At 42.7% G+C, this 14,471-nt stretch overlaps 1 protein-coding gene across 1 annotated transcript; it reads left to right on the top strand.

The window, feature by feature from the left end:
- Window positions 1-11,620: 11,620 nt before the first annotated feature.
- On the top strand, window positions 11,621-14,471 carry LOC147852455 (proteasome subunit beta type-2-B-like). Its single transcript, XM_087334524.1, has 4 exons — window positions 11,621-11,808; window positions 12,281-12,404; window positions 12,548-12,665; window positions 14,085-14,471. Exons 1-4 carry the CDS (start codon window positions 11,651-11,653, stop codon window positions 14,321-14,323), a joined length of 639 nt encoding a protein of 212 aa, XP_087190650.1. The 5' UTR covers window positions 11,621-11,650; the 3' UTR covers window positions 14,324-14,471.

Here is a 14,471-nt window from a genome sequence, read left to right as displayed (position 1 = left end):
TGCTTAATAACTTTGAAGATTTTATTGGTGAGTTTAAAGCCTGCTTTGGAGATACCGACAACATCAGGTTGACAATCAATAAGATCCGAAGATTACGTCAAGGCGATTGTCCAGCCTTTGCCTACGCGGCAGATTTCCGTCTACTCGCCTCAGATATCCCCTGGGATGATCAGGCCCTCATGGAGCAGTTTCGCTACGGCTTGCGCAACGATGTCAAAGACTTGCTTTTAACCTTCCCCGAAGAACCAAAGTCTCTTACGGAGGCAATCAATCGAGCGGTCCGATGCGACAACCGCCTTTTTGAACGGCGTTCGGAATGTCAGTTACAAATACCACACTCTCGGCCGGAACCCACATACGCCTCAGTCATGGCTAAACCATGTGCACGCGATGTACCTCAAGCCAATATTCTGACACCGATGGAGATCGACACCATGCGTCGACGCGGCCCGTTATCGGAAGAAGAAAAGAAACGACGACGTGCCAATCGATTATGTCTTTATTGTGGTGGACCAGGGCATATCACCATCAATTTTCCCCATAGGCCAAGAAGACAGGTAAATCAAATCGTCGCCTATACTAAACCCGAGTCAATTCTTCCCTTCGGAGTGTCTGATAGTATTAATAGTACTAATAGAGTGTCAGATAATATTCATAGTACTAATAGCCCAAGTATCTCAAACAAATTTGAAATCCTTAGTCAATTAGATGAAGAGTTAAACGATTGAGTCCAGCCAAAATAGGAGCCGTTTGGTTGGACAACAGCCCTAGATCTATACAGCCCATTAGTGGTTCCATTCCTTCCAAGCAAGTTAGCAATGTGTTCCTAGCCCAAGTCATTGTTAGTACTAAAAGTACTCCCCCAATACCCGTCCTAGCACTTTTAGATTCCGGAGCTAATTCATGTTTCATGGATCGAAATTTTGCCCAAGCTTCTCAGATATCCTTAAGAAAACTTCCTTGTCCCGCATCTGTGGTAGTCATTGATGGTCGTCCCATTGCTTCCGGGAATATTGTAGAAGAATCAGAACGCATTCAAGTTGTCCTAGGTAGTTTTGTGTGTGTAATATCATTTAATATAATTAGTAGTCCAGAACATCCCATTGTCCTAGGATTACCTTGGTTTGAATTACATAATCCAACCATAGATTGGAGAACAAGAGAAGTCCGATATCGACCACCCCAAGAATCTACTCACCGAGTTTTGACCATTTCACTCCATCAATTACGCGAAGAAGGACACAAGGAGGCAATGTTCCTATTTGCAATATCAGTACATCCTTCTAGCACTATTAAGGACTCCTCAGTACAACTTCCGGCAAAATATCATCCTTATGCCGATGTATTTGACAAGGTAAAAGCCGATACCCTTCCTCATCACCGTCCCTATGATTGTCCCATCGATTTACAACCAGGAACCGAGCCACCATGGGGACCAATTTACAACTTGTCACCCACCGAGTTAGAAGTCCTTCGAGCCTACATAGAGGAGAACTTGGTAAGCGGGTTCATCCGTCATTCAAAATCTCCGACCGGTGCACCCATCTTCTTTGTCAAGAAGAAAGATGGCTCACTTCGTCTCGTCATTGATTACCGCGGATGAATAAGGTCACCATCCGGAATAGGTATGCACTTCCTCTTATATCAACTCTTTTAGAGCGAGTTAATGGTGCCAAGTTTTTTACCAAAACCGATCTACAGGGAGCGTATAACCTCGTGCTGAGGATCATTTGGAGAGGCTACGCAAGATCCAGATGGATCTCTCTACTCACCTTCGTCATGCTCAACACACATAGAAGACATATGCGGATCATCATCGGATTCCCTCCTCTTTTGCCATCGGAGATCGAGTATGGCTCTTACGTCGTCACATCAAGACTACTCGACCGTGCGACAAGTTGGATTATCGACGACTCGGTCTTTTCGTATTACGGGTAAGGTTAATGATGTCACATTCCGCCTTGATCTCCCTCCGCAGCTTCAGATACATCCAGTTGTCCATTGTTCTCTTCTTGAACCTTATAAAGCAAATACCATTCCCGATCGTGTGACACCACCGCTGGAGTTGGACGTCGGCCCGGAGTATGAAGTTGATGCCATCCTCGATTCCAAACTTGTTCGCAACAAACTTTATTATTTGGTCGATTGGTTTGGTTATAGTTCGAGCGAACGTACTTGGGAACCCGTCGAGCATGTGGTCCGGACAAACCCGGTCCGCAATCAACGTCGACTCGTTCCACTCGTCGTCTTTAAAGGGGAGATAGTGTCATGATATGGCAAGACTCGAACCCATGACCTTATGCTACATGGGTCGAGCTCTTACCATTAGACTATGAATTGTAATTTGTAGGATATTATTTTCATTTATGCTTTATCATAGAAAATTGATGTATATTCCAGATCTCTCTGGAACATTCTAGAAGCTTCACGATTATTCCTAAAAACACTATAAAAGGAAGCACAAGGCATTGTTTTGAACCAAATTGGTTCAACGCCAGTCTTAAGCCTCTTAGCCACTTTGTACTTATCTTTTCACATAATATATTAGCTACTGTCATCATCTTTCTCTCTCTCATTCTCGCTATCTCTCTCTCTCCTCTTCTCGCTTCCTCTCTCGGGAATCTTACGCAGTCCCGTCCGCTTAATACTAATAGTATTGCTCTTCTTTAGTACTAATTCCATCTCTACTTTAGTACTATTCCTGACAGTACATTGATTCTAGAGCGTCCAACCACATGACGAGCCATGAAGAGTGGTTCTCTTTTTTGGAGAAGCTAGAACAACCAGGGATTGTCGACACCAGAGACGACACCCCTCATCCGATTGTGCATGTCGGACAAATGGGGAAACTGATGAACGTACTACACGTTCCGACTATCACAAAGAACCTGGTGTCAGTTGGACAAATCGTCAACTAGGGGATGCAGGTGCGGTTTACGAACCTAGGGTGCTTCATCGAAGAAGAAGGCCAGATAATCGCGCAAGGGCGTAGAGAAGGGAGGATGTTCATCCTCAACACTAATGACGTCGGCATCGTCATGTTTGCCAAAGGACAGAAGATTAAATCGGACATTGATCTTAGGCACAAGTGGATTGGCCACGTCAATTACCAGAGGCTTCAAGACCTGCAATCGAAACAAGCTGTGTTTGGATTGCCGAAATTCAGTGGCCGCAAGGCCGAAATTTGTGAAGCTTGCCAACTCGGGAAGCAACACCGGCTTCCATTCCCCACCGAACGAAACCAGAGCCGTAACAAGCTCGACCTAATCCATTCGGATGTGTTGAGAATCAAGCTCAACTTGGTCTAGTGTGTGAACTCACCTTGAGTTTGAATAGACACTCCAACGGTCAAGAGTCACCATTAAGTCACCTCTTTGTATTCTAGCATTTAGTATGAGTCATAGAATCATATTCTATGACACATAACTTATGAGCTTTCACATTCCCCATGCTCCATGAGCCTTGTAGTTAATGAAGAGAGAGGGTGACTATATAAAGCACCCTCCTCCCACCTTGTATTGTGTTGAGTCTTTCTCCTTGTTAATACAATCTACCTTGCGTATACTCTGTGTCTTACTCCTTGTCTCTCTCTCTCACTCACTCTCTCTCTCTCATACACACACATAACTCACATCTCTTCCGCTTCACAAGAATCATACCCGATTCTTTACAGGATGTATGGGGACCAACACAAAACGTTAGTCTTGGCGGGAGTCGATATTTCGTCTCCTTCATTGACGACTACAGTCGGCACACGTTGTCGTGTGGTTTTTCACACACGATATGAAAAATAATAAAACAATTATTTAAGACTAGCTTAATGTATTCATATGGGAAGATAGATGTCTTCAAGAGCTTCATAGCGTATTTTACTACGCATAAAACGGATAACAAGTATCAAGCTATGTGAGTGTGAAGTTTGAAGAAAAAAAAAAAAGAAAAGACAAAACTGTGACATATCCCACATAGATAGGACAACATTGGAACCCCGGATATATAACGGAAACCAAAACATATTCGTTATATCAATGTGTGGAGCACAAAATGTTCAAGGTGACTTGGGCGACATTGTGTGTTGTGGACGCTTCGGGCGTACGCATGTGTGCTTGCACGGTTGTGTGGATGTTTTCGGACGTATGCGCATGTGCAAGTTTCGAGCGTACTCGTGCACCGTCGTGTGGACGTTTCGGACGGATGCGTGTGTGCGGATGAGTACGCGGATGCGCGCGTGTGCAAGTTTCGGGCGTACGCGTGCACCGCCGCGTGGATGTTTCGGACGGACGCGTGTGTGTGTATGCGGCGCGGTTGGGACTTTTGTGCACGGATGCGTCTACGATTTGGTTGCAACGCACGTACGGGTTACGCACGGGCTAAACTTTATGGATGATTGGGTCATTTGGCCGAATTATACGGACGGTCGCATGCAGCTAAAAGCCAAGGCCATGCAACTAAAAGTGGACATGCAAAGTAACATTGGGAAGGGGGATCAACAAAGAGCTCGATATATATGTTCCATTTTTCCCTCTAGTTTTTTTTTTCCTTCCTTCTTCTTCTCTCGAGGATTCCAAAACAAATTATCTCTCAGATTAATATCAAACTCTTGGCTTGGCTTGCTCAATCTTTCTTGTCAAAAACTATCTCTCATATTCATATTGGACCACTCCTTACATGGTTGTTGGCTCCTTTCTTTAAAAAAATTTATCTCTCATTTTCATCTCCAACCCGTTGTAACAAGATTCTTGAATTATAGAAGAATCTATTTTCTTATGATATAAACGAACGTTTTCTCTCATCTACTCGTCTTATATGTGAATTTTGCTTGTGTTGTACGTGTTGCACTACATCATTCTAGTCCAGAACCCCATCGGTTCCGCCTCGCGATCCGCACATACTGACGGATTTCCACGACAACGTGTATCTACCTCATCGAGAGGAAGAGCGAAGTCTTCGAGTGTTTTCGTAACCTTCACAACTTGGTTGAACGGGAAACGAAGAGGAAGATCAAGTGCCTATGGTCGGATGGCGGGAAAGAATACTTTTCCGACCAATTCAACGGTTATCTGCAGCAGAACAGAATTCGGAGAGAATTCAGCTGTAGATACACACCGGAGCAAAACGGTGTGGCCGAAAGGAAGAATCGGTTGATTATCGATGCGACAAGGGCAATGCTGGAGGAGAAGAGCTTGCCCCATTTCTACTAGGTTGAGGCGGTCTGGACGACCATCTACATCCAAAACCGGATCAGTGACAAGGTGTCAGCACACGAGCTGTATTTCGGGCGAAAGCCGAATTTGAGACACCTTCTAATATTCAGTAGCATAGCATATGTGCACGTACCAGATGAGACACGGAGGAAGCTGGATCCAAAGTCGGAGAAGTGCATCCTAGTCGGTTACTTGCATGAGCAAAAGGGGTATAAGTGTTATAACCCTCGGACTAAGCAAGTCCGAGTAAGCCAAGATGTCGAGTTTGATGTGACGGCATCATGGTACTCCTTACCGACTCCAACTCCCGACGAAGGCCCGATTCCGGAAGATGAGGCTAGCGAGCCCGAGGAGGTCCATGTAGAAGATGAAGACTTCGGCACTCTAGAAGAGAGTCCAATCTCATTCCGGCTAAGTGGACCGAATGAGCGGTTGAATCGGGATGACCAGTCAGATGAGGAACCGATGAGTAGTGGAGACTATATCGTGCTCTCCCCGCGCAAGGAATTGAGGAGACGGTTCACGCGCAAAGAGAAGGGGAAGAAGAAGATGTCGGAATACGAAACCGGCAACATTGATTCGGATCGGAGCAAATCCGACTCCGGAAAGGATGAAGGTGGATCTTCAGAAAGGAAATCTGAATCAGCCAAGAAGGGCCTCAAAGTGGGTAATGACAAGTTACGCCGGTCATCCCGCCAGAAGAACCCCGTTACGCGGTACGGGTACAATGAGTACATGGCGCATCACTATGCGTACATGACCAAAGTTGCAGAAGTGCGTGAGCCGGAGAGCTACGCAGAAGCGGCACATGAAGCAAATTGGCGTGCCGCTATGGAGGAAGAAATGCAAGCACTCGATGCCAACAACACATGGGACCTCATTGACCCTCCCCGACACTATAAACCAATCGATTGCAAATGGGTGTACAAGGTAAAGTACAATGCCGACGGTTCGGTTAATTGGTACAAGGCTTGGTTAGTGGCGAAGGGATACGCACAAACCCACGGAATCGACTACGACAAGACCTTCGCTCCGATAGCGAAGATGACGACGGTTCGTGTGGTACTAGCGGTTGCTGCGGCAAGGGGGTGGCATCTTCACCAGATGGACGTGAAGAATGCGTTTCTTCAAGGTGACCTTGAAGAATGGGTCAATATGATCCAACCTCCCGGTTTTTAGTCAGAGATGAACAAGTCGGCGGTGTGCCGACTTAAGAAGTCACTTTACGGTCTGAAACAAGCCCCCCGAGCTTGGAATGCAAAGATCACACACTGGTTGCGTAAGATGGGGTTTGTGACCTCTAAATCCGGCTTGTCGTTGTTCATCCGGAAAGGTTTGGACGATTCGGTTTACATCCTACTTTATGTTGATGATTTAGTCATCACCGGACCTGGACTCAATGAAATCAGCTGAGTAAAGCCCTAGCTGTCGGACGCATTTGAAATGAAGAACCTAGGGGTACCTTCATTATTTTCTTGTGATTGAGGTGATCCGAACCCCCGACGGCATATTGCTCTCACAACGACACTATGTGTTGAATATGTTGTACAAGTTTGGCATGACGAAATGTCGACCTGTCTCCACATCCTTGGACCGGAACCAGAAGCTCTGTTCCAACTCCGGACCAACCTGCGATGAGAAACGGTTCCGACAAATTGTCGGAAGCCTGATATACTTGAGAATCACCCGACCCGATATCAGTTATCTAGTTGGTGTGATCAACCAATTCATGCAGAAGCCAACCGTGGAGTACCTTCAATGCGCACATCGAATATTGTGATATGTGAGCGGCACGAAGGACTGGGGATTGTTATACCGACATGGTATAACCGAAGAGCTAGTCAAATATACAAATGCCGACTAGGCCGGTGATGCATAGGATTGCCGATCCACCTCCGGTTACATGTTTTCTCTAGGTAGCGCGACTGTTGCATGGAGCAGCCAAAAGCAGCCAACAGTGGCTCTGTCGAGCACTAAGGCTGAGTATCGGGGCACTACCAATGCCACCTGTGAAGCCATCTAGCTTCGGCGACTGCTGCAAGACCTGCGGATTGAGGTACCGACCCCGATACTAATCTATTGTGACAACTTGAGCAACATTCAGCTTGCCAAGAACCCCGTGTTCCATGCTCAGACAAAGCACATAGAAGTGCATTATCACTTCGTGCATGAGCGGTGAAGTTGAACTTTGTTATGTTCAGACGGATCGGCAAGTTGCCGATATCTTCACCAAACTGCTCGGATCGGACAAGTTGCTTGGTGTTCAGCATCTTGACGTGCCGCACTTGAGGGGGAGAAAAGGAAAGGGAATGGATGGCACCGGACAAGGAGCCGGAGAGCAAGAAAGAACCAACAAAGGGGGAGACAAGAGGAAAAAGGAAGTTGAGTCGACGAAGGAAGTCGGCACATCCGAACAAGTCGGAACAAGTGGCAACGGCGGTAGAGTCAAGAAGGACAGAGCCGACCGGAAGAAAAAGGCCAAGATCCGGACGTGGTCCGATGTGGTGAAGGGCTTGAAACCGGAAGACGAGTTGGAGAACCCCGACTTGAACAAGAGCTGGAACGAATTGAAGGAAACCGATTCGGTTCAAGATTCGGAGAAGACGGATCAACTAAAGGCCAAACGGACATGGACGCAGCGGAAGTCGACGCCAACACAAATGAACCGATGGGTCGACAAGCGCCGGAGTCGCAACAACAAGGGAGCTGAAATGGGCATGTTGAACAGACAAGCCGACCGAGGAGGTCGAGGCACACATTACCAGACGGGTCACGGGAAGCGGAACCGGACCGGACGAGGAGCGCGAGCAAGGTGTGACGACCCTAGAAGGAGTCAAGTGGAAGGACCGGCTGCCATAGACACTAACACCATGATCCGACCTCAAGTTGAGCTTGAAGGGGAGTGTTGAACACGCAAGCTCAACCGGATCCGGATCGGTATCCGAAAACAACCGGCCGGATCGGGGAGACGGATCGAAGAGCCAGATTCGAGCGGGAACCAGAAGCTTAGTAGTAGCCTAGACTACGAGGTAATCATTGTCTCGTAGTTAGTGTCAGTCGCATGTATGAGCATTGAAGTACCTGTCAGTCCTTTATGGACTTGTATAAATAGTGTTGTTTAGCAAGTTGTATGTACAGAGTTGTAGAGTTATTTTTGAATATAGTCTATGTTCTGCTCTCTCTGTTTCTCCCGTATATACTCTCTGTGTATTAAGCTTCTCCATTAAACCTTCATCTTATTCTCTGTTGCTATGCGGCTGAGTCAGTTCTGTCCAATGCTTCCACACATTAACATTCACAACTATGAAGGTCAATTCAGTTTCCCATCCTTCGAAGAAGGTCGATTCTGACTCGGCTACCCCACCATCGGTCCAAGATGGGGTTGTTTGTGGCACCGTTTCTAACAATCTAATGAAGAGCAAGATGAGCCTTGTTAGATCCCCATCGCTCACACACAAAAAACATCTTGTTAGTAAATGCTCTGATACCACTGTTAAGAGTCTATTACTAATCAATAGACCAAAGTAATGTAAAAGAAGGAAAATAGATTGGATTGAGCTATGATCTAGACATAGCCAACCTAACACCGACGTCCCATACCGCTAGATATTAGGATGACTAATACCTTGGAAGAGATAAACACGATTGTCAAGACGAAAGCCTAGCCCACACCACCCGTGTCTAAGATAACAGCCTTCCGACGTAATGTGCTTATGCGGGTAGCTAAGCCTTATGTTTATACATTTTCCTAGGCCCCTTGAATAGATGTGCCTTTTAAAAGGGTCTCCAATTCATTGGTTGCCCAAATCATGATAGTGCATGCACCTATCATTCCTTCTATCCAATCACATTAGCCCCTTTTTAAACATTAGTGAACATACCCTTCACTAATGTAAATATTAGTGACCTACCCTCACCAACGTTATGTGTACATAACAGTTTACAATATTTTGGAGTTTTTATTACAACGATGATAAATTTTCAGAAATTATACATGAACTAAGAACCCTAAATGCCATAAAAAGATGTAAATAAAACCCTAAAACAAAAAGTATATTGTAGCGAAGAAGATGATGATGATGATGAAGAAAAGAATAATAGTGAAGCTTCAGGGGAAAGTCCTTCAATTTCGGTGTAACCTCCCAAAGATCGACGACCATGTCGCCTCTTGTCGATGTTGGTCTTACACACCCTTTTGATTTACTACCCTCGCTTCTCAATTTGACATAGTTTCCACCTCTTTCCCCTTTATTCCCACCCCCTTGTTTGCGTTCTCTTCACCCTTTTGTAGGATGAAGGAGGCTTATTTCCCAAATAAAAAGTACGCCACGCCTTTTCTTTCCTAAATAATAATAATAATATGTCTTTATCTTCACACTGTCGATCTACTAATCAACCTTTTTAATAATCCTAGTTTAACTAAATTCCTCATATGCACACCCCACATCATGACAATGGTTTTTGATATCCCATCTAATTTACTGAAGACATTTCTTGCTAAATATGTGTGTATGTATGAACATATACACAAATATGTTTTTAAACTAAATATGTGTGTATGTTTGGAAATATCTACAAATGCATCCAAAGGTTTGATGAAGTCTTGGTATGTACTTGTATTGTTGTGAAACCATGAATATTTATTTTTTTATGTCAATTTTGTTAATGTCTAATGTAGTTTTTCTTTGAAATGAATTTTTATTTTGGATGTTAATAGTTCTAGATTTGGATCTCAAGAGGGCACTATTATAAAGTAGCCTAAGAGTCACACATTGTGATGTGAGACGAGGCATTGGGGCACTAGTGATGAGATTGGTTGACTATGCACACTTTGCCAAATACAAGTTAAGGAATTTGAGTATCACACTTTGATACAATGCTCTACTTTTGATCATATTGCACAATGCTTTCCACACATCTTGGACCAAATCCAATCATTGCACAATTCTTCTCTAGCCATTACATACCCTCTCCATTTGAACATTCATTGGTAAAGTTCTTGAACATCGATAGTCACTGCTCACTTTCACATGTATTACATGGAATGTAATTTTTGGTCTCATACGTCATATTTGACCTCTAAAGACGATAATTGAATCTATCTATCTATCGGTCGGTCTGTCTGTGTACCTTTCTATTTATCATAAAAGTATGTCTGTAATAAAACAACATGACAATGGAAACACCCTTTCTATCTCAATTACTCCATTCGCAATGAGGTTCTTATGGCAAGTGAAACTTCTAAGGTGTTATAACACTAAATGGGCATAAACCCAACTTCTACAAGGGGGAGGTGCATTTGGAGAATAGCTACAAAAACAAGCAAATCAACTTTCCTTTTAGTTGATGTATTTGTTGTGTACTCGATTCCATGACTTCCATCAAATAATAACAAAATTCTTAGGCTCAAAGCATACATCATACACTGTACCCCAATATCAACGATAGTCAAACCCAACCTTATACAATGGGGAGGGTAGAAATCTAACATCCTTAATGAAAACCCATTGGAAATGTGACAAAGCAATCCCAACTAATTATTCCCAAGGTTGTGATATGACAATTGAAATGGCTTCAGCATGGAGGCATGTACTAAACTTGTGTTTGTCATCTTCATAAATCACTAAATAGAAAAACATCTACCATCTAAAACATGCCTTTGTTTTAAAGACATCGCCAAAGTCAACCCATCCACCCATCGTGGCATGCCAAAGGAAAATCTTCGCACGAAATGGAAGCCATCTTGCATCTAAAACTTGATGCAACCATATTACAAACCAAGTAAATGGCCACGTATCTGAGACCTTTTTGTTCTTATTATTATTCTTTCTTTCTTTGTTATTTGAAATTAGCTCACCTTAGTGGTAAGTAAGGTGTTATGCTACTACTGCCTATGTCATGTTTTCTTCATATTCTTGAATATAAGTTTTTATGAGTTTTTGAACGTTTGATTATAATTTATAATGACATATTTTGATTCAATCTCTATAGTTCATACTCATTTTTTTGTAAAGTTCTAAAGTGAGGAGGATAGAGATGTCTTGATTCTTAAGAAGCATCCCAAAGGTACGCATGTGATGCAATGCAAATATCGCAACCATACTTAATGTTGGTGGTTCACAATGGATTAGAGTCCACTTATTGTGATTGAGAGTGAAAATCAATATATAATATAGACCATAGTGAATCCAATCCAACTTCGAGATGATTTACTATATACGTTTTGATTGAAGCATTCGCGAATGCGAATGAAAGTATGATACGTATGGTTCATTCAATGCGTATATATACGCTCTACTTGTGTATGTATGTACGTATACTCCTCTCTCTGTCTCGCTCGTTGTATGTGCAGGGGGGGGGGGGGGGAGAAACAGAGACACAGGAGAGAAAGAAAGAACAGAGCAAAAAACCGAAAGACAGAGACAGAGACATAGACAGAGAGAGATATGGAGTGTGTGTTCGGTCTGGTAGGCGATGCCTTCGCCCTCATCGTCGAAGACACATCCTCCCTGCAGAGCATCATCGTACAGAAGACGAACGAAGACAAGATCATGACTCTAGACTCCCACAAGCTTCTTGGAGCCACTGGAGAGGGAGGGGACAGGTTCTGTTCTGTTCGTTTTCCTTCTTTTTTTTTGGATTTTTCTCTGCTCTCTCGATCAGATCATAGATCATACACACACAGTTGATGGAGTGTGATTGTGTTTAGTGTTACTGTGTAAGCCTTTAGAATGTATCATTGCCTCTCAAAACAAGAAGAGGTAGTTCTCGGACAAAAAGTTTTGAGCTTGCTTGAACTGATATTTATGAAGAGTAAATTTTTTATGAAGCTTAGATTTGAGGTTTTATTTATCAAAATTAGGGGTGAAGAAAATTCTGAAATACCCCTGAATTTTTCCTATTTTTTATAAGTACTCTTTAAATTTCATAATTTCATATATATATATATATATATATATAGATACGTACATATATGCATGCAACAAACAGTAGCTGACATAAATGGTATGAAAATCTACATTCCACAAGTGGCCTAATGATGGCTCTTCTTCATATGACTTTGTGAAAAATTTCAGAGTCCAGTTTACGGAATTGATACAGAAGAATGTTCATCTTTATGAATATCGAAATGGGATTCCCCTCTCTACAGCTGCTGCTGCCAACTTTACAAGGAATGAACTCGCACAAGCACTTCGAAAGGTATTTATGCCTCTAAACTTGGTTCATTGTTTTGTTACATCAGTTTTCTCTCCCTCTGTCCTTTTTTTTCTCATTTAAGATGGATTTTAGTGAATGACTAATGTTTTTAAGGAACACTGAATACATGCAATTAACTTGTGCAGAGTCCATATTACGTGAACTCTCTAATGGCAGGCTTTGACAAAGATGTAGGACCATCTTTATTCTACATTGATTATATTGCCACACTTCACAAGATAGATAAAGGAGCAATGGGATATTGTAAGTACTCCATCAATATGCCTTGAAGTGATTGCATTGAAGTCCAACATGATTTGGCCTCATTTTCTCATCTTCTCATTGTCTCATCTCTTTGAACTTTTGTGTTACCTTTTTCACTTTTCCTTCTTCTGTGGGCTTAAGGAGTTCCAGTTAAAATTGAGGTCTAGGTTAGGTTATGAGAAAGATAGTAATTTGTTGCGTTCCTCAATGAAATGGTATTAAATATTTGGGAAAACTAATGGCTGCTCAAAATTTACTAGAGAAGAAGTTTACAGAAATAAGCAATATTACCTCAATAACCTCAATGTCATACATAGGGTCTCAAGTATACCAATCTTGAGTGATCCTTTTCTTCGTATGGATGATCTTCAAATATGCTTTCAACTGGTTATGTGGCTAAGGACATTGTCATTATCCCATTTCTGGTGCTCTAACTTGGGGACTCACTAATGTGCTCAAATATAACGTCTCGGTGTTTTTTTTTGTGGGCAAGATTGCATGATGGTATGGTTCATGGGGGCAGTTGGTTAAATAAACTTCCTTGTAATCATATTTGTTTGGAGGAGCTATTCAGTTTTCCTTTTTGCTTCTGATTGGCCTTTAGAGACATGTAACATGATTGATAGGAAGGAGGTTGTTTTTACAACTGCATGTAGTGTAATAATACGACCTTGGAGGAGACACACTAGGTCCTAAGGTTGCTATGAAACTTAGGGGTCTGAAATGCATTTGCTGGATCATTCATAATGAGAGGTGGACAATCTGTCAAGGGAAGAACCATGGGAGGATGAGGAATCCAGGGACATGGGAAGAGGGATAGAGAGAGAATGGCTTATGATAATAGGAACCAGAAGTTTGTGAGGGAAATATTGATTCATATGGATTTCAGTGAGCAGATGTCAAGTTTGAAATATACTTTGGCCCAAGAGGTCAAGTTCTCATGTCATTCTGAGTGGAGGAATCATCCAACCCATTCCACTTTGGAAATTGGTTAAGAAAGGTTGTTGATCGAGTCCATTATTGTCTGTGACTGTAACACACCCCATTTGGGTAGGATCTTAATTGGGTAGGGTTGCCGTTATCCAATTGGTTCGGAGGCAGCAAATGGGAGTCGCTCTCAATGGACATATTGAAAGCTTGAGGAAGTTGGGGTGCATTGTATTTGAAGCGCAAGTTGGGGTGCAATGACATATTAGGCAATTTTTCTGTTCACTGTTGGAAACCTCTGAACTGTTACTAGATGAGATCCAAATATGTGAATTGGTAAGGCATCATATTTGCTGTTTGTGCTGGTCTTTTTGTTACATGGCTTCTTTAAGGTTCTCTATTGAGATCCTGAGGTCATCTGTAGTTATCTTCTTTTTGTAATTAATACGATTCCATTTACAAAAAAATAAAAAGGAGAGATTCTATTTACAGGCTCCAACTTTATTCTATCAACAATGGATAAGTACTACCGTAAAGGCATGTCGCTGGAGGAGTCTTTAAAGCTGGTTGATATGTGTATAAAGGAGATAAGGACAAGATTGGTAGCATCACCACCAAATTTCTTAATCAAGATCGTCGACAAGGATGGTGCACGGGAGCTTTCATGGCAGAAGACTATTGAGGATGTGGCTGCTAATGTATCAGCTGCTGTTATTGAGACAACTGCTTGAAAAATCTTAAACAAAACCCACCTATAATTTAGGTGAGAACACACAAATCGAACAAGACTAGAAAGATGGGATTTGTTTTAAACATTGTCAAATTTATATTATAGTTGTGGGTATGCCAATCTAATCATGCAAGCTTACCTTGGTGTTA

The sequence above is a fragment of the Azolla caroliniana genome, unplaced genomic scaffold, assembly GCF_043228905.1.
Source record: "Azolla caroliniana isolate FFs.n. ecotype wild unplaced genomic scaffold, voAzoCaro1.0.p SCAF_18, whole genome shotgun sequence".
In the NCBI taxonomy this organism is placed as follows: domain Eukaryota; kingdom Viridiplantae; phylum Streptophyta; class Polypodiopsida; order Salviniales; family Salviniaceae; genus Azolla; species Azolla caroliniana.
This window is presented reverse-complemented; position numbering and strand designations above follow the sequence as displayed.